At 35.1% G+C, this 21,472-nt stretch overlaps 1 protein-coding gene across 1 annotated transcript; it reads left to right on the top strand.

Annotated features, from left to right (window-relative positions):
* The first annotated feature begins 2,741 nt into the window (after positions 1–2,741).
* Positions 2,742–21,432, top strand: prkg2 (protein kinase cGMP-dependent 2). The gene is made up of 19 exons (XM_046841872.1): positions 2,742–2,876; positions 5,776–6,249; positions 6,839–7,005; positions 7,885–7,998; positions 8,632–8,737; positions 9,328–9,391; positions 11,930–12,007; positions 12,953–13,047; positions 13,240–13,308; positions 13,388–13,486; positions 14,402–14,546; positions 14,746–14,882; positions 16,745–16,834; positions 16,913–17,054; positions 17,141–17,304; positions 17,983–18,105; positions 18,442–18,504; positions 19,331–19,397; positions 20,203–21,432. The coding sequence occupies exons 2-19, from the start codon at positions 5,783–5,785 to the stop codon at positions 20,296–20,298; spliced, it is 2,286 nt and encodes a 761-aa protein (XP_046697828.1). The 5' UTR covers positions 2,742–2,876; positions 5,776–5,782; the 3' UTR covers positions 20,299–21,432.
* The last annotated feature ends 40 nt before the right edge of the window (positions 21,433–21,472 follow it).

Raw genomic sequence — 21,472 nt, 5'->3', positions numbered from 1 at the left:
CATCATGGTCTGGGGCTGTATGAGTTCTGCTGGTACTGTGGAGCTGCGTTCATTTAGGGAAAAAATGGACTCCAACATGTACTGTGACATTCTGCAGGCTCTTACTTGATCGAGCCAGTCATAGCCTTCTCCCATCATTAAACAAAAACCCAATATATTTCAAGAGGTTCAGATTATATATATGGGGCCTATGATAACAACTACATTCATTATCCAAATGTCAATCATTCATTTCATATAAAAAAAAAAGCTGATCGGCCAGACTCAACATGGCAAAATATTAGCCTTTTAATGATCTTATCAACAAATCACTAGTCATAAAAAGCCACAATACCAAATTAACTTATAATAAACTTATAATTCAATCATATTTAATTAATTTTTAAATATGAAAACATTTAAAAGACAATCTCTTTTATTACAAAAAACTCTGATAACTTTGATGCCAAATAAAAGTTTCTGAAAGAACATTTTTGACAGTAAATAGTGGGTGAATACATTGTTTAGGTATTAAGGCTTTGTTTTTTATATAGTAAATCATTTCATAATACTTGAATATAAAAGGTGTTGTGGTCTTTGTGAATTCATGACGTGTATTAATCATAAAGAAGTCAGTTTTAGTTTCAATATTTTCAAGTTGAAACGCTACACAATGTGGGAATTTATTAATGAATGAATGAATTTATTTGTTTGAGTAATGAATTACATTGTTTAAACTTTATTATTTGTTCTGGTCAGCTTTACACAGGACTCTACTGTAATGTAGTGTAATGTAGCTCTAACATGTGTTCGACACTCTAATGATAATGAAGCACATGGACATTTATTTACATAGATTTTACAAAATGTATATTTTACAAGAATTATTTAGTCTAAATAAAAGTTTTTTTTAACAATTCATAAAAAATATTAATTAATGAATGACGATTCACCTATTTCACTTTTCTCTTCATTGAAAAGTGACGTTAATAATAATAATAATAATATATTTTATTAAATTATTTTATGAAATATCTATTAAATACTATTAATATCTATTAGATTAATATCTATTAATACATATTAAAAAATTCAGTAGGTCCTCGAACCAACACTCAGACCTATAGAGAAAGAATTTGTCTCCATCTGCTGGCCCTCTATAAACAATCATTTTTATTCCTGATTTTTTTTTTCCTAAAATAAAATTGATATTTAAAAGGTGTATAGTAAGATTATTTAGTTTTTATGTGCAAATTATGGTTATAAATTGATAAAAGTGGGATAAAGTGGCATAAAGGATGAGGGTGGAGGAGAACCTTATTAACTTTGAAATGTGTCAAATGTCACAGTGAACATTAGCATAAAATAAAAATAGCCAACAATTTAAATATACTGTATATATGTATAAATAACTAAGATTGAATAAAACTATAATGTATTTTAAGATCAAATACAAAGCTGTAGGGATTTAAATGTCATACTTTTTTCCTGTAACATTTATGTGCTGAATTATTGATTATTTCCTCAGACAGAAGTTGTAGCTGCACTAATGTAACCCCCTGGCTGTGATCCAGTTAAATGCACACAGATCAATCCAAATAGCTTCACTGATGATTTAATACTAAGGATGACTTGCAGAAGTGAAGAGATCACAGCAGCATTCCTTTCAAAGCAAATGTCTCAACTGAACAAATATGTCGGAAAATCAGAATTGACATTAAATATATCTTTAATGTATCAGGTACACACTTCATATAATACAATACATGACGCACTGTGTGTGCTGTCTATATATTGAACATGGGATTATGTAAGCTTGTCAGGGGGTCAGTGGGAGATTTTTGAAGCTTGAGAATGTTTACTTGGATCAGTGGATCAGTGTGTGTCAATTACAGCATATAACACGCTGACATCAGATGTCATGAAAGTGTTATTTCCATCATGATCGGGTCCTAAATATTTATACTTTTCCACCCAACAGAAGTCTGAAATTTAGAAAAGGATTTGCTTTTGAATTTTATATTTAATGAAAGTTAATGTCAGTTAGGTCTTACTAACTATAAAATTGTGGATTTAGGTTAACACAGAAATAAACATTAATAGAGGATTTTTGTAATAATTTACTTTGAATATGAATTTGGAATAAAAAATAAATAAATAAAAAAAGACATTTTTGTCTTAAATAACAGCAAAGTTTAATGCAGATAAAAGCCAGTGATTTGCCATTTTGTCCATTACTGCCATCATCATCATCCTCACTGAAAACAGTACAGTACTGCTGTTTACTTACACATGTTTAAAGGGATTACTTTATAAACCTCATATTTCTTAACTTATTCTAGATATATGTAGAATAGCACTTTAAAGTGATAATATAATTGTTACTGCAATTATAATAATGTAACTTTAAGTATGTCTGTAAACCGTTTAATAATCATTTCACTTTAATCAACACAATTTTCTTCTTCATCAACAATATCATCATCATCATCATCATCATCAACAACAACAACAACACCAAATGTATCCTCCTCCTCTTTATTATCACAAACATAATCAGTATCTGAAATGGCGTAATGTTAAGTGTATAACTATTTGAATTTTCCTTATATTGTTAACTTTATCCTTAGTTATCATCATCATCATCATCATCATCATCATCATCATCATCATTATCGTCATCCTATTCATCAGATTTTATGAGACCCTGCAGGCTGTAGTGGGATCATACGGAAGCTGAGACAGAAAACACACACACACACACACACACACACACACACACACACGCTTGGAGCTGAAGTGTACACAGAAGTGAGTCGGATTCAGGGAAACATCACTCCAGCTTTTTTCCCTTCACTTTCGGATGAGACTTGGGTGGAGCTACTGGACACAAACAGGTGAGCTAATGAATGTGTGTTGTGTTAGAAAAGTGAAATGTGTGAACGGAAGTGTAAGAAAACAGGTGTATCAGCCGGGGTCTAATAACTGGGGGGCAATAAAAATCGGGAAAATGAACGAGTCATCATAAAGGCTCCTTACTGTAACCGTGTCCTCATGCTATCTAATGTAACTGATAATCAGCAACACAGTCTCATGGCATTTCGTGATATAGTCGTAACAGATACACACAATATAGTGATCATGTAAATGTTTTACTGTGAATAATAAAACCATATAAGTGTAAGTAGCATACTAAGTAGCAAACTGTGCTATTTTCATAGCAGCTATATTTTATTACATTAAACTAGTCGATATACTTTTTTGATTCTAAGTATAATAACCATCTTCAACAAAACAATTATTTCTTCCAAATCAGACTGTAAAGGTAAAAGTGAAATGTGTAATTATTTCAAACTAAAGACAAAAATACAAAAAAGTGTGATTTAATAATAAATAATGAATTTGACCCCTTTACTGTTTTATACATGTGGTTAAAATTAAAAAAAATCACTTTTAACTGGTCACATAAGAGAGTTTCTACTTGCTGTGTCATGTTTGGGGCAGTAAAGACAGGAAGTGATAATGTGTCTGTCTCAGTTAATGCTCATCTCCCCGGCTCGATACACTCCTTAAGAGCTTCTCAGATTCTAGCTTGGAATGCTTTCCAATCAGGACAACTCTTTGTTGTGTTGTTCTACATCCAGTTTTGTTGTCGCTGAGGTTTTTAATATTCCTTAATATTTACAACATCTTTTAATCCTGTATTCAAACACGTTCATATGATATTTATGGAGGAATTCAGAGTTGGTCATACAGCAGGAATGTTATTTCGGTGTAGGAGTTCTTTAACTCGGACAAAACTGGACATGTGCATGGTGTAATAGTGTGTTGGCGTTTGTACGAGTCACATGTCTGTTATAGTAAACACTGTAGGCTCATTTATGTTTTACAGTTTCAGGCTGAGTGTAGGAGTATTCAGTGCATAATGTACAGCGTTGTTGTATACATTTTCTGTATATTTTCTTTTCATTCCATAAATGTCAGACTGAAAATAAAGAATAGGCTCATCATCATCATCATCATCATCATCATCATCATCATTAACAACAACACCATGACCACATGGTGTGTGAGTGAGCTATTGAGTAGCATCATGCCTTCTGAATAATTAATCAGTAGGATGAATCACGTTGGGGTCCTGTATTACATTTAAATCTCTCCCTCGCTCTCTTTCCCCATCTCTCTCTCTCACTCAGTATCATTTCACATTTAAGAGATCATTTATTAATAGATAAATGTCCCTCTAACCTTTATCATCAAATAAAGCTGTGATCTGTAGTATGCAAATGCTAGCACCAAATCAAAAATCTCCCAAAGTAACACACCCATTTATTACCATACAAACTGTAACTACTAACTACTAATATTAGCTTTAATTTTATAATTTTTTATATTATATATTATATTATATAATTTTTTATATATTTTGATGTTGCTTAGAATGAAAAATGTGAAACACTTACAGGAAATTGTATTCAAACATAGGAAGGAATGTGTAAATATACTTAAAATACAAATGAAACAAACAGAAACTGAGATAGTTATAAATAAATTAAATTGGTAACACATAAACTGACATACAATACTGTATATAGATGATATTTAGTTGACCCCTGATTGTCACACCCATATGTGAATCTTCTCCTAGTATTTGCCACAGTAGATCCAATTTATTCAAGAATTTGGCAAAAGCCAAATTTGTTGTATTGACCTGTATATAAGGGGTCCCCAATGTTTTTTCTTTGTGGGCCACAAATTTCTTTTTTTCTTTAATAGTGTGCCTGTAACAGAAAATCACAGGGCAAGTGACAATTAATGTGGAGATTTTGTGATTATGGTTTTAAGTTATGCACTATACAGAGATATGAGCATTACTTTTCATGAAATATATAGCCTATTACACGAACATTATTACTACCATAATACCATTTTTTCATACCTACTGCTATTGAAATCAAAACATTTACATACTTATGCCTATATATATGGCTGGTGGGTGAACGGAACAAATAATTAGGCTAAGTTAATATTTACAGGTCGACCAGTAGTGGATTTAACTGGTAGTATTTAAAATGTACTGGGAAAAAAAAAAAAAATAGTACTGAACTTCATTACAAAAATAAAAAATAAAAAACAGTACTGAATCATGAAAATATGCTAAAGCAAATATAAATGAATATATTCATTAATAAATATAATTATAGAATTAATAAATTATAAAAAAAATCCAAAAATAAAAATGATATTGCGCTCTCCATGCAGTGCGCCATCTCATGTATAAAAATGAGCATTACATTACATCTTTGGCATTGCTGTTCCAAATGGGTGGGTGGACCGAATTCAGCCCACAGGCCATAGTTTGAGGACCCCTGCTGTTTCTTCTGAAATGCAAAATATAGTAAAATAAGCTATATGGACAAAGGTTTGTGACACCTAAACTAAAAAGTCTTGTATGCACTTTTTGAACAACACATTCCACATTTAGTTATATCAACTTCAACTAGATTTTGGAGTGTGCTTTTAGAGATTTGTGCTCATTCAGCCACAAGGGTTTTAGAAAAGTCAGGTACTGATGTTGGGCCTGGAACAGGTTTGTATCTCCTAGTTCAAGTGGGGGGACTTAATGCTACTGCATTCAAAAACCTCCTGTGCATCTGTGTGCCTCCAAATTAGTGGTAACTGTTTAAAAAAGAAAATATTGTCAAAAATGTCAGTTGTCCCAATACTTTTGCCTATGTAGTATATATAAATTATGTTAGTTGATTAAAATAATAACACTTGTTTTCGTTAATGCAGTGGAAGAATGGGAAACAGCTCAGCCAAACTGAATCCCTTCATACATGTTAATGGCTCAGCCAAATCGAAGCACAACACTGATTCGAGCAGTGGTCCTCAGCGCCTCAAAATGAAGGTGGAGGAATTGGAGAGCCAGCTGAAGAAGAAGGAAGAAGAACTGAGTGCCCAGCAGCTACAGATCAAACAGCTGGAAGAGCAGCTCACCCAGAACAACCAGGTCATTGCTGACATCTCAGATGCTTTGAGAACCAAGTGTCTCCAGCTCAGTAGTTTACAAGAAGCTCTGAAGAAACAGAAAGATTTGGAACTAATGAACTCACCCACTGAGGCAAGTCAGAGACTTAGCGGACTGCTGCGAGACAAGAGAAAAGGAGCCAAAGCTGGAGTTTCTGCTGAACCATCATCTAGGACATATGATTCAAGTAGCCTGCCCAAGTTTTACTTTGAGAGTGCACGAGTGTGGAAAGATCCAAGGTCAGGAGAATAAACTGCATTTATTGTTATTTAGTGTGTACAACCAGGTAGAATTTTAATGTTGAGAAAAATAATTGTCTCATCTTTTATACATGAATTATTAGGATGTGCCATTCAGATGGTAATCTCTATAGAGACCATGTTGTGATAGCTCTCATTATATTAAATCATACCATCTGGGGGACAATTAACTATTCTGCATGCTGGTATTGACAATTTAAGAACTGGTGCATTTGATAAGTGAAAGAAAGGGTCTGAAGTGCTGTCTAATTAGCTTGTCTTGAATAATTAAAAAAATAAATCTGTTACATCAGTTTGGTGCCCCTAAAAGCATCCTAAAAAGCATTTGCTTATCTGTCCTCGTTAAGACCACTCAATTTATACAGTTTATTAGTATGTATTGAGACATCATCATTGAAAATGGCTATGTTTTTGATTAACACAAATTATATATATTGTTCAGCTTGCTAAAGATGTTTCAGTAATCATTTTACAGTACAATAATTATTATTCAGGAATACATGATCTGATCTCATTATCTAATCTGATCTCATGATCTCATTATCTGATTATTTTATGCTAATCACAGTGTGAAAAAGCTTCTAACAGATGCTTTGAACAAGAATCGATATCTGAAGAGGCTGGAAGGACAGCAGCTTAGAGACATGGTGGAGTGCATGTATGAGAAAACATACCAACAAGGAGAGTGTGTTATCAAACAAGGAGAGCCGGGGAACCACCTGTTCGTGCTGGCAGGTAAGAATCTACAGTACTGAGATGCACAATATTATTAGCTTGGTTTAAAATTGTTGCACAAAAAGGCCACACCAGAAACACAATATAGCTGATGCTGAGATAAGTTGTCATGACACTTTACATTTAATAAATAATGCTTAAATTGTAACAATAAACTTCCATTATAATAAACGTAAAACATGTGCCAAATCAAATATCAAATATGCGGATCACAAATAAGAATATATATATATATATATATATATATATATATATATATACACATTTGTTTTTTGTGTCAGAAAAGTATAATCCAGATCTTTCAATCTGATAAACATTTGTGTAAGGAGTCTTTAATTAAAACAGTCAAACATCTTACAGAATTCAAAATATATTTACAGAGCCCAAATATATATTTCTGTGTAAAGTTTAATGATAGAACTGATATCATTAGAACATGAACCTGTGATTTGATCCGATTAAGGAATTCAATGGTACTTTGATATAAAAATATAACACATCATTCAATTCATTTTAGTATTTTCTACAGCCATGGTACAGTATAATTACAGTTTTCATAAAACCATTTGTAATAAAAACATATGCTAAATAGAGTGCAGGATGTGGCTTTAGCTTTCATGTGTCATGTGGTTAAGTTTAGTGGTTAAGATGTTGGATTTCTAATCGGAGGGTTGTGAGTTTAATTCCCAGCACATCCAGCTGCCACTGCTGGGCTCTTGAGCGAGGTCTGTAATTCTGTTAGTTAGTCTGTTAGGAGATACGGCCTAGAAAAGAAACTGATGACAATACCAACAATAATGAATTAAATTTATTATTAAAGCACCATATAGCTGTTGAATGATGTTTATATTGAATATATATTTATTTATTTGCTTCCAGATGGCAACCTGGATGTGTATCAGAACAACAAACTGCTCACATCAATTGCAGTATGGACAACATTTGGTGAACTTGCCATTTTATATAATTGCACTCGGACTGCATCTGTAAAAGGTGAAGTATTGTGTAACAGTTTTTATTTGGAATCAAAATAAAAAACTAATAATTGAATGTAATAAAATAAAATAGCCTGAACATTTGCTCTTGTTTAGATTAGCAGTTCATGTGTGTGTTAACTAAACAGGGTGACCTCAGACTTGAAGGATATTTAAGGTTTTGACATCGTCATACTCATCACATACAAGATTTTGACACTATTTTTTGTAGCTTTCAACATCAACACTGAATTAGTTTTGGCTGAAGGCACTTTCTCTAATATTTTGTAAAATGCATTATGAACTTTAAAGAAACACTGACTTCATGTGAACCTCCTGCTTTCTCAAGCTGAACACATCATGCATCAGAAAATAGACGCATCATAACAATATTGTTCAGAATCTTGGTTCCAGCCAGTTAGTATAACACTTTATAGTGTATCCTTTAACAACAATTTCTAGCTTTTACTTTGATTTGACAAACTGCAATAAAACTTTAGCACTTTCTAACGTCTCTGTTAGATGTAGTTATTGTGTCTTGGTGCCTGGTTCACCACATGTTAATCTGGTCTCAAGCAGTGAGGCAGAGGTTAACCTTTGGGCGCATACTTGCATTTTCCTTGCATTACCTGCTGTTTTGATGTTCTTACAGCGGCCAGTAATGTCAGGACCTGGGTCCTTGACCGGGAGGTCTTTCACAACATCATGCGAATGACTGCTGAGGCAAGACATGAGCAGCACCGCAATTTCCTCAGAAGGTGATATAACTAAAATATCACACTGTTACAGCTACGATATTAAATTAAATTGGCTTAATTTGAAAATCTGATTGGTCAGAAATAAAGAATAAATCTTGCACTGACAAGTTGCAGCGTTATAAAGTAATAAAACATGCTGTTATTAGTGCATTGGTCCTCAGCTTTACTGTATTTATTATTTTCTATTAATTAAGCCTTAGTCCAGCTAGACACTATTGTTTTTCTACTTATATACAGTGTTACAAAGTTTGAAGTGCAAGTGCGGGACAATACCTTAAATACACAAAAGAATACAGGGATGTTTTTTCTTACATATGACTTATGAAAGTAGCAGCAGCTAATCTTGAATGTTTGGCTGCCAAACGAATGAATACTGGGTTAAAGGAAATCTCTCTGTCTCTATCTTCCTAATTACATATTTAACATTACTTGGTTTCAGATCTAAATTAAGTGTAATAAAAAACAAACACATTTGCTCTCTGTTCTCCTGTGATAACCAATTGCACATACCTTTCACAAAAGGATCTGTATTCTGTTTTAAATATATTTAGTTCCTTTTCATTGATTTTATTTTCTTCTTTTTGTTCCAGTGTTTCACTTTTGGCCAATCTTCCAGAAAACAAGCTGACTAAGATTGTTGACTGCCTGGAGGTGGTAAGTAAAGATCTCTATTCTTGATATTCTCCTCAATGCAAAAAATGTAATCACACCTCACATCAATGACCTTGTGTTGGAAAGTGCAGGCATTAGTCTGTCATCTGCTCAGCCAGTAGATTGTTATCAGAATTATTTGACTTATTGTTACCATAATTATTTGACTTGGGCCAGGTAAAGTGTTCCTGATTTAAAGGTTGTGTGTAGAAATGTGGCACAGTCTGTGCTTTGTTAAAGATCTGTTGGACAGCTGATTCGGGCTGCTGACTGATTTATTTCAAGTCTCTCTGAGGGGGCTGAATGAACGTTTCTAAAAGAGTGTGGGCTCTGTCAGTTTTGTGTCAAATAACCCCATTCACATTCCCCACCTTCTAAAAATACTTCAAGGACATCACGTGCCCCTCGGTTCGAATGGGAAAATTTTGTTTTTTAATCATTCTGATGAAGATGATTATATTCCCTCCCAAAGGGGACAGCAAGCAATGTCACTCATTAGTGGTGTAGATGTTTCGTACTGTGAAATTCAGATAATATGGGGACTTATTATTAAAAATAATGTGGTGAGGGAGTCTTGAATTTAGTGTAAAAAGATCCAGGGCTCTCTTAGAGAACTTCTTGGATGAAATGATCTTAGAGCTATGTCAGAAGGACACGTGGATGGATCAGGAATAAATTAATAGGAATCACAATCTTGAAAGAAGGGCTAGAACTGGCTTTCTGACTTTCAAGAAACTGTTACTGGTTTCTAATGTTAAAAAAATACTAGCAATATTAATCATGATTGACGTTTAAGCAGTGGTGGGCTGTCAGGGCCAGCAAGGCCTTCTCTGCTGGCCTAAACACTATCAGAAGCACTGACCTACATTTACAACATAAAATCTAATATTTGTTCCATGAAATTGTATTAATTTATTCCCAATAGTTTATTATCTTCATTTCATACTATTTCTCTTGGCTGCACTGCTTCCAGTACGTATATGTGGATGTTAAACCTTTTGTCCAATCAGATTTCAGCCTCTATGTGCTGCCATGTCAATCTAATCTGCCCAGGGCCTTCAAAGTCTGTTCTGCTGACTCTTTTACCTTAGTCCCTGTAAGCAATGGATCTGTTTCTTTAACCAATCAGATTTCATATTCGCCTCACAGGGCCAGCTAACTGACCCAGAATAGCATTAGCATTTTTCCGTCCTCTGATTAGTTGGTCAGATGAAAACTGTTACAGCCAAGTTCGACTGGCAAAACACGTGTTTAGCGCTCTGCGCACATTACTACATCTAAGTTAGACTTTTTTATGCCTACGGAAAAAGAGAAATTGATTTGGTCTTGGACATACTTAAAAATACATTTTCAAGAAAAGCTAGACATTGTGAGGAGGTCGGCCATCCCTAGCTTGTCTCAGCATGGGAAATGGTTTGTTTACCAATTCCAAACCAGTGAATACGAGTGGTAAATATTATGTAGCGCTGCATATTATGAGTCTGCATCTCTGTTGAGTAGGTTGTATTTTATTTACATTTTTATGTTTTTGTGATGTTATTAGACAGATATTGATTCTGAACTGCTTCAGATGATGTATGTGGCACAGTTGCGGTTGTAGTGTAGAGGTTTGGAGTCTTAACTGGGTTTCTTGCTTTAGTAAAATGGTATTCACCCTCCAAATGTGAAATGCCTCTCTCTCTCTGTGTTGTTATATTGCGTTTTTTGTATAGTATTGATGGTTTCTATAATTGCGACTTGATAGTGGTGGTATTAAGAGGTGGATTAAGTCAGGTAAGTCCCCACTGAAGACCCAGGAACCAAATGCACGGCCCACCACTCCATTTAAGCGTAGCTTGGAAGCTGTCCAGTTTCACCTCAGAAAAATGTAGCAGTTTCCAGACAGGAAACTTCTTGCATGAAACAGCAAGACATTTTATTTTTAATTAATTAATTAAAAGAAGGAAGAGAAAGAATTTAGAAATTAAGAATAATTTATGAAATTTTGCTGCATATATTATTTAATCCAGAACTTGCATTTTGTAGCGTTGTTTGATCTTGTCTGTGTGACATTTCACGTCTTCCTTGTGTTTGTGGGTTTCCCTGGTGGGTTTCTTTGGTTTCCTTTTAGCTATAAAAACGTGTAAAAGGTATGAATGAGTGTTCAGATTTGCCTGTATGTGTGTGTGTGTGTGTGTGTGTGTGTGTGTGTGTGTGTGTGTGTTAGTGTGTGTGTGTATCCAAGATTTCATATGTGTTTGTGAAATACAGGATTTAAGTGCTGGCAGATGTTGATATATAAATATATATTTATCTTACTAATGAAACGAAATATTAAGACAAAAATGTGTATACTGTATAATGAGAAAGGCTGCATGTATATATGTAAACACATATTTAGTTCTCTACTAAAATTTTTATCATAATTTCATTTTGTACCTTTGAGTGAAAGTGGCAGCTTTCCTGTATATTCCTTCGAGAATATTTCTACAGGCGTACACCAGCACTGACTCAATGGGAAATCAATAGCTAAATAAGATCTTCTTTGTATTTCCTCATTAGGAGTATTATGACAGAGGCGACTATGTCATCCGGGAAGGAGAGGAAGGAAACACATTCTACATTATTGCCAATGGAAAGGTAAAAGCATCACTGCACACATACTGGATTTAAATCAAGATTTCAGATTATCAGATGTTAGCTGTTTGTACATAATCTCAAGTTAGATAGATCTAGTTTAACCTATTTTTTTTTTTAAACTCTTTGAAAAACTGACCAATCCTAATATTTTAGTCTTCCTCCCCTTAAGGTGGCTTCTTCTATGGTGACTTTCCCTCAACATCACTATGTTGGGGCTATAGAGGAAATGTGTGTCCATTTTTGTGGGAGGTAGAGCATGTTGAGATAAATCAGTAACCTGACACTGCAGGGGTTAAGAGACAGAGGTCTCCTTTGGGAAGTTACAGGAACTGTTTATCATGAGCTACCCGGTCATGGATCCCCTGGTGGGCCCCCCCATAGCTGCAACTCTGACTGCAATGGGGAAGACAGATGTTTTTTTCTGAGAGCCATTTAAGTGCCGGAAATGATGCTTCTCGTCAGCCTGTCGCCACCCTGTCCAAGGCGGCGTGTTGGGAATAAGCCCATTAGTGTTAGCCACCAAAAAGCTGCCTATTAGGTCAAGAGGGTCAGCTGTGGATCACTTTACAAGAGGAACTGTGCATCTAATCATAGATTGAGATTAGAGACCCAGAAATAACATACAATGACTTTGGAATATATTTTCTGTGTTATTACAGAACTGTTTGTTATTAGCAGGAAGATCCATTTTTTTTGTGTTGGGACACAACACTGTTTTAAACACTGGATTGATAATCTAAAAATTACTTTTCGGTTATGATATTTCTATTTAGTTATCCAATCCCACTTATGGATATAGTCATATAATGGTAGTACAGTGTTCCACTGGGATTTGTTAATTAGTATTAATGGATCATGATTTATCACTTTTGTTGGGTGAATCACCATAAATGATAGACTAAGCAATGTGTTCCCTGTATATCATATTTAATGTGATTCTACTAGGTTAAAGTAACCCAAAGCACCAAGGATCACCAGGAGCCCCAGGTCATCAATACTTTACAGAAAGGTGATTACTTTGGAGAGAAAGCCCTCATCAGGTAGTTTTTTTCTTTACAATTGTTAAGATAATTCATAATTTTATGCCACAGATTACTTTCAGATATTGTCTGCACAATTAATGATGAATTAAAGTGATTTTTTTATTCCATTAAAGTAAAAATGGGATTTCAAACAGCCCTTAGGGTACATTTAAATTATACAGGGATGATGTAATTTCCTCCTTTTTTCAGTGATGACGTCAGGTCGGCTAATATCATAGCAGATGAGGATGGTGTTGAATGCCTCGTCATTGACAGGGAGTAAGAACGCACTCTCTTCTCTTTTACTAATGCATAGCTAGACTTTGTTCTTTAATAACTTTTATTATTCTCTTCCCAGAACATTTACTCAAACTGTTGGCACCTTTGATGAACTCAAGAAATATCTTCAAGGCTATGTTGAGACATTAGCCCGTGATGACAAGAAGAGAAATGCAAAGTGAGTGATGCAAGTGTAAGCATGTGTTATAAAATACACAGCTGTTAAAAAATGTAAGAACAAACATGGACAGTGTGTAATAGTGTCCTCGCTTGAGACAGAACAAAACAGAGAATAATGATTAATACTGAGTAATGCTGAATGAATGATGAATAATGGTATTAGTACAGTATAAGGCAAACAGGTATAATTGTACAAGTACATATTTAATAACACACTCAGTTAAAAAAAAAGAAAGCATTGTCCAACACTCATAACAGATTATGACATCATAATCATAAATATATCATCATATTTTCTAAATCTTGGCTAGATTATCTTATAACTTTGCTGTTTAAATCTCTATTCATCACAGAGTGAATGCCACATGCTCATTCATTCATTCATTCATTCATTCATTCATTTTTTCCTATGATTTTCTCCCTAAGTGACTCTAATTGAATTTCCACCAGTTATTTCTTCCCTATCAAATGACAATACACTTTAAATCAAGCATAGGCAACCATTATCTTTTCAATCTGCTGCCAGCATCAACATTTTACTATCTGCCCCATTTTTCTTACATCCTCACATAAATATGCTCACCTATGATTGGCTACTATATCAGTTTTGTTCTGTTGGAATTATTAATTTTCTTCAAACTATTGGTCTCCAATCATACCTGAAATACTTCTTTAGTTGCACTAGTATTTTATGCTCATGATAAAGACTTTAGATGGCTGCATGTTGTAGCATAAGCCTAATCACTTTAATACAGTTTTAAGAACTATAAATAGCAGAAATGTAAAAGTAAAAGTGTAAAAGTATTTTTCTCACCCGTCATACAAATACATTAAGTACCAGATCAATTTATATTTGATTTCAGAGAAATATTACTCTCTCTGAGGCTTGTGTGTTGTTTTTTTTTTCATTCAGGCGGTCAGGAAGTAGTACTCCCAGCTCTCCCCTTGCCACTGATCAGGTGCAACCCAAAGAGAAAGACATTACTTCTTCTCTTTCCTTCAAAAACCTAGAGATCATCGCTACTTTAGGAGTTGGGGGATTTGGTAGGGTTGAACTGGTGAGCAGTTGTGCTTAATTTATTTGACCCAAAGTGTAAATGAAAGAATGAACACCCACAGTGTATTCCTGCCTTACATCCAGTGTTCCCATGTTTATATATTCATAATTTAGTTTCAGGTTTAATATATAAAATAGTTTGAAAACAAGTTGCAAAGACTGTTCAATGACATGTATTTGAATGGTTTCTCTTTCACCAGGTTAAAGTAAAGAATGACAATCTGACCTTTGCGCTGAAGTGTATTAAGAAACGTCACATTGTGGACAACAAACAAGAAGAACACATTCACTCAGAAAGAAGAATCCTGAGTGAGACCTGCTCCCCTTTTATTGTCAAGTATGTTAAAGTTGTCTGTTCTTGCAATGCATCATTCTTGTTTAAAAAATTTATTAAATGCTTCCTGTAAAATGAGTCCTCTACACAATTACGTGTTCATGCAGCATGTATGCAGAGTAGCATTAGTCACTGATGCATTAATGAATGACTATAATACAATTTGTTCCAAATAGTGAATTTAAATAAAGCTCTTAGTTTGTTTATATTTAGAGAAATAGCAGGAATTGCATTTGACAGAAAATATTATGGTCAGGAACAAACAAAAGAAAAACTTTTCTCTCTTTTACATCTCTAACTTAAAGAAATTATGAACTTGAAATGATGAGGCTGAGAAAGATTGAGTCAATTTAATTCTTAGACCATGTGACAGCGCTACTTTTAGTTTTTCCCTTGTGTTTCCCAGTGTTCAGTTTGGACTTAAATATGAAGACAGAGACAAAAGCTATAAAAGCACGTGCCCTGGAGTCTGTGCTAGCATTTGTTTGTTCAGGAAGCACTCTGTGTTTGTGTGTCTTGGTAAGCGTTAAAGAGAAAAGAACAAAAAAAAAAAAAAAATATATATATATATATATATATATATATATATATATATATATATATATATATATATATATATATATATATATAATGCAAAAGAAATATAAAGGCAAGCGGTCCACACAGCTTGTGTGTAGCTTGCTTAGGGCCAGAGCATGCTCGGTCGGCTCTCGAAGGAGCCCACATTGCGAGCATATGTCCATGCAGACGCTCCACTCCAGGAGAGCGCTCTTTGAGGAGGGTGCTCCCACTCCTCGCAGTTCTGGCCACGCTTTTGTCGAGGTGAAGTGGCCATTCGTGTCTTGGGGCTCGCAATTGGATCTGACAGAGGGTTTAGAGGCGGGCCTGTTCCTTTATTATACCTCACCTGCCAGATCCAGCACTTTCTCCCTGAGTTTTGGAAGCACGCCTTTTGGGGGTTTGTTCCCCCTGTGCAGAGAACGATGCGCTCCACCTCTCTACCTCCTCCAGCTAAGCTGGATATCGCTTTGCCAGCCGTTATGCAGAATTATGTCCCCTAAGCAAGCTGGACGAACATTTGCTGTGACCAATATTACTGCCTCCACGCCGGGGTCTATATGGTGGAAAGTCAGGCCGCTGGCTGCCTGCACAACATGGCTGTGTTTCAGGCTTATCAAGCCAACCTGCGAGAGCTCAACGAGGGAGTGCTACGGAACTCCAGGAGTAGGTCACAACTTAGACCCAGTTAACTGCCCGGTTGGCCCAGTGCTGGAATTTCTTCAAGAACAGTTTGCCAAAAGGGCTGTCTCCTTCCAACCTAGGGAAAAACCCTTTAGTGACACGTTTCCTCTGTGGTTCCCTGAGGGAAAGAGATGCTGCATCTCCAGGCCATACTCCCTGCATCCCTGCAAGCACTCAATTCACTTTTGATGCTAGCGCCATCTCCACGGCACGGTTCTGTTTTCTGACTCGAAAAAGTCATTAAACCACTAAAATGGTCACAAATCATTAAAACACCAGTTACCAATGTCAGAAGGTTTCAAATACCAAATGTTTAACCCGAAAGTAGTTTTCACCATTCTGTGTAAATGTTTTTGGTGTTGGTGGTTGGAACATGCAACAAATCAGATAAAAACTTAGGGTTGTATATACTGAGGAATAAGGTCTATCTATAATGTGTTATCTTCAAACAAATAAATCCTAGTTATTGGTGTAATTTTGCAATCTGCTAACTTAAAAAGATCCCAACAAAATAACACTTGCTTATTAATAGTGCTAGTTTGCAATGCTATTATGCTATTATGTCTATTCTACATGTGTACATTTTATAACACTTTTTGGCAATGTTTTAAACCTTTTTTTAGAATGTACCGTACATTCAGGGACACCAAGTTTGTGTACATGTTGCTGGAGGCATGTCTGGGTGGAGAAGTCTGGAGTCTGCTGAGAGACAGGTTAGCCTCAATATGATTCCATGTATAGTTCTTTCATTCTTACTCCATTACTGACTTTTTTGTGTCACTGATATTCAGGGGAAGCTTTGACGAGAACACTGCCAAGTTCTGTGTGGGTTGTGTGACTGAAGCATTTGAGTACCTTCACAAAAAAGGAATCCTTTACAGGGACCTAAAGCCTGAGAACCTAATGTTAGACTCAGATGGATATGTAAAACTGGTAGGTAAAGCGAATAGACTGGATATTATTGAGTACATGCTTATTAAAACACTTCATGGTTCACTCTGGTCAATGTTCTCGGTCAGGTTGACTTTGGTTTTGCAAAGAAGATCAAGTCTGGCCAGAAGACATGGACATTCTGTGGGACTCCTGAATATGTGGCACCTGAGATCATTCTGAATAAAGGTCATGGCCCCAGTGTGGACTTTTGGTCACTGGGAATCCTAATCTTTGAACTTCTAACTGGAAGGTTTGAACCTACTAAATATCCAACTGACACCTTTTTGAATGATTGAAAATGAGATTATCTGCTTTGAAGTGCTGCAAAAAATATTTTAAGGTGTTATTAAGTTACAGAGTAACTGCGACAGCACAGGCAGCATTCAACATTTTTGCTTGTTTTCTTGAAGGTTGCATAAATCAAAAGGATTTAAATATTTTTTTCTCATTTGTTACTGCTGACCATAGACTTTCATTTTTAATTATGCTATTTAGATTTTAATATTAATAGTATTATAAACAGTAATTCAAATTCTATTTATATTGTACATTTAATAAATCTTAAATAAACCTCAAAAATAGTGTAAATATGTAATAATAATGATAATAATAATTATAAATAATAATAATAATAAATAATAATAATAATAATAATGTTAATAGCATTAATAATAATAATAATAATAATAGTAATACTACTACTACTACTACTACTAATAATAATAATAACAATAATGTTTATGGAATAAATGCTAATAATAAAAATACAAATATTAAAAAGAAATAAAACAATACCAATATTAATTATAAATTTGGACAAATTCTTTGAAAATATAATATTTTTCTATATTCTTGAGGAACACATGCTGTCTGTAAAAAAGACCACACACAAACCTACATAACTCTTTAACTAACCTCTCTCTCACAGCCCTCCCTTCACTGGCTCAGATCAGATGATGACCTATACTTTCATTTTGAAAGGAATGGAGAAAATGGACTTCCCAAAGAAGATCACAAAACGGCCTGGAGATCTCATTCGAAAGCTCTGCAAGTAAGATCTGAAAGTTCCAAGATGTCATTTCATACACAAGAGAAAATCGTTTGCAGCATTGAGAAGATCAGAAAATTAACAGATTGTCATACACTTTTTCCAGGCATTTCCGAGTTGTATCTATGTAGAAGAGGGCAGATTGTGGTTTCTTCTGAGAGTATTATGCATTATGCAAAAAAGAAATTGCAATTAATTTTTAAAAATAATTGTTTCACTGTAATTACTGATAAGTTCATTGAGGTTACACCATCTCTTGCCCATCACATAATAAAAAATAAATAAATAAAGGTTTAATAAGTAAAACAGACTATTAACCATTTTGTTTTCCCTGCGTAGGCAAAATCCTTCTGAGCGTCTTGGGAATATGAAGAATGGAATAACAGATATCAAGAAACACAGGTGAAGAAATAACACATACTGATGCACTGACAGGTGGATGTTGAACAGTGTGTTTATTGTGGAGTTTTGGAAGACTGTGCTTTACCTCCTGACATTTCCAGCCAGACTTAATTTAGACTGTAATTAAAGAGTCTGTGGTCAAAGGGAGAGCTGAGATCTGCTGCTGATTTGCGGTTCTTTAAGCATCAGTATTTTTTAATCTTCATTAAATTATGTTAGTGTTTTGCATTTCCATGCTGGTCATAATGAGTGTTTAACATAAAGCTCACAAGTGCTAAAATATGTGAGCAGAATTAAATATGTTCTTAATTCAGACTATTTGATTTCACATGATTTTTTCTATATAGTTATAAATTAATTCTTTAATTCTCTGTAACACATTGAATTAGGAAGGGAGCTAGGATGCGACTTTCCGAATATGAAAAATATATATTTTTTACACAGATAATAGCAAAACAGACAACTGCTACCTTTGTCCTGTCATTATTGTAAACTCAACGTGCTTCACTGAGAATTTCTAATCCAATTGGTGTATAAAGTCAAACAGATGGATCTTGATCTCTGTGGCAATCTGCGGCTTGATCTGATTTGCCGCACACAGCCCCAGGCATAGCGGATGGTCCGCTAATAGTCAAGAAAAATATCTTTTCTTCCCCTCTCAGTTCAGACAGGATCCTGGACAGACCTTCAGATATTTCATTATACGTTGTTTGTTGTTATAACCACTAACTCTGCATGCAATCAGTGTTGATCATGTAATATCATGTTGAGGACAGGTTGTGAAATGCAATGTGGTCTTAATATGTGCTGTTTGTTTGCTGTGTAGGTGGTTCACTGGCTTCAGCTGGAATGGCCTTAAAGAGAGGACTTTGACATCACCACTGAAAAGAGAGGTAAGAGAGGATAAGGCTCGCTGACCAGAGTCACACGGTTGAGCTGGTGCTGCTAAGTCCTTTAATTTATGATCAGAAGAGCAGAGAATATCTAAATGACTCAGCAAAATTTCTGAACATACTGAAATAAACCTGCATATAGCTTATTTAACCAGTGTACAAATATGGGAATATTTGGAATGCTCTTATGCGCATAATTAACCTTGGATTTAAACAAAGTGCTTTTATGGGGAGATACTCAGGGCTGTGGTGGTTTGATGTGATGCATGCACAGAGTGAGATAATATCAGTTATTATATTACATATCATATTGTCTCTTCAACATTATAACAGCTATAAACTGACACTTTTGTTCTTTCTCTTTCTTCTTTTTTTACTGGGACAATAAGAAAAACCTGTCTTAATGCTTTCCACACAAACTTCTGATTATTTCAGAGCACTGAGACTTTAGACATAAAAAAACCTAATATCTCCTATAAGAAATGATCATATGAACATGTTTCAATCTATTTTTGTGGCATGCCCACTGTACAAGTCCCTGTGTTAGTATAGAAATATGTTAGTAATATGTTAGAACGAATAGAATATTCCAAACCTCACAACTGGACCTATTGTAAGATCTGCTGTTATAGAAAGGAATCAAATCAGAATCAAACATTCAACACTGATGTGATGATAATAATACTGTACAATTTCTAATGTGTAGTAAAGAAACCAAAGAGCCAAATTGATTACGTTTTAAATGTTGAAAAGTGTCATTCTGACCTGAATGTAACCTAAAGATATGATCTTGCACTTTTTCTAGCTGAAAGGACCAACAGACCATAGCTACTTTGACAACTATCCACCTGAAGATGAAATTCCCCCTGATGAACTGTCTGGATGGGACATGGACTTTTAACAACCTTTACTTTTCCTCCTTTTCATACCTCAGTGTGAAAAAGGTCAAAACTCCTACATCATCCTTTTCCCCCAACCACAAAGCCATCAGAAACCCAGCGTATGGCACAACATCCTCTGACAAAGCACAGCCTTGAGTGCAGGCCATATTTGTGCTGGAGTAGGTGGCAGTATGGAGGAGGAAGAACCAGCTGGGAATGTGGCATTTGAAAAAGAACTAGGCCAGTGTTATTTGGATGATGTTGGTAACCCTGCTCAGTCTTATAGAGTCATTTCATCCTGTTTATCTGCCCGCTTTTGGAGATTAATGGATTGTAACTGCTGGGTAATGTATACCACAGAGTTCTCCGAAGAACCTTGCCCAAGAGGTTTTATTTTGTTTAAATTGTGGACTACGAGCAGCAAAGAAAATGACGTGAAACCAGAAAAAGTATTTACCTTTCCTTGACCTGGAGAACCAAGAAGGTGAGATGTGGCTACTTTTGGAAGCCAAGTGCCGAACCTGTGAACTCACAAACCGAATGTGGGTGTGAACGCCAGTGATGTGGCTTCAAAGTTGGACCACAGAAGATGAGCTCAACTGCTGGCTTTTTTTTGTCATTCAAATGGACTTGTGTGAAATATTTATAACCACTGAGAAACTGTGTGTAAAGCTTGGAAAGTGCTGTTTCAGTTTTACCTTGCCCCCTGCACTTGAGCCAAACCCACATTCTAATAAGCTTTGTGCACATCTAGAAATGTTTTTAGTTTCATACATTAGTGAATATTAGGACATACTGTTATAAAATTGTTTGAATTGTATTTTCTCTGGACATACACAATGTGAAAAAAAGTATTGGGACAACTGATTTTTCCAGCCATATGCAGTTATTCCCCAAACTGTTCTCACAAAGTTGGAAGCACACAATTGTATATGATGTCTATAAATGCTGAAGCATGAAATTTCCCCCCTCACTTGAACTTCAGTATGAGACCAAAACCTGTTCAAGCATGACAATGTCCTGACATGACTGTGCAAAAAGCCAGCTCTACGAAGATATGCTTTACATGGGCTGGAGTTGAATATCTTTGAGCTCTGACCTCAACCCTACTGAACACCTTTGGGATGAATTGGAACGCTGACTGCATCCCAGGCCTCCTCACCTCACCTACATCAGTTCCTGACTTTACTAACA

This window comes from Silurus meridionalis, chromosome 27 (assembly GCF_014805685.1).
Source record: "Silurus meridionalis isolate SWU-2019-XX chromosome 27, ASM1480568v1, whole genome shotgun sequence".
Classification (NCBI taxonomy): Eukaryota; Metazoa; Chordata; class Actinopteri; order Siluriformes; family Siluridae; genus Silurus; species Silurus meridionalis.
Note: the sequence above shows the minus strand (reverse complement) of the source record. Positions and strands in the feature narration are given on the sequence as shown.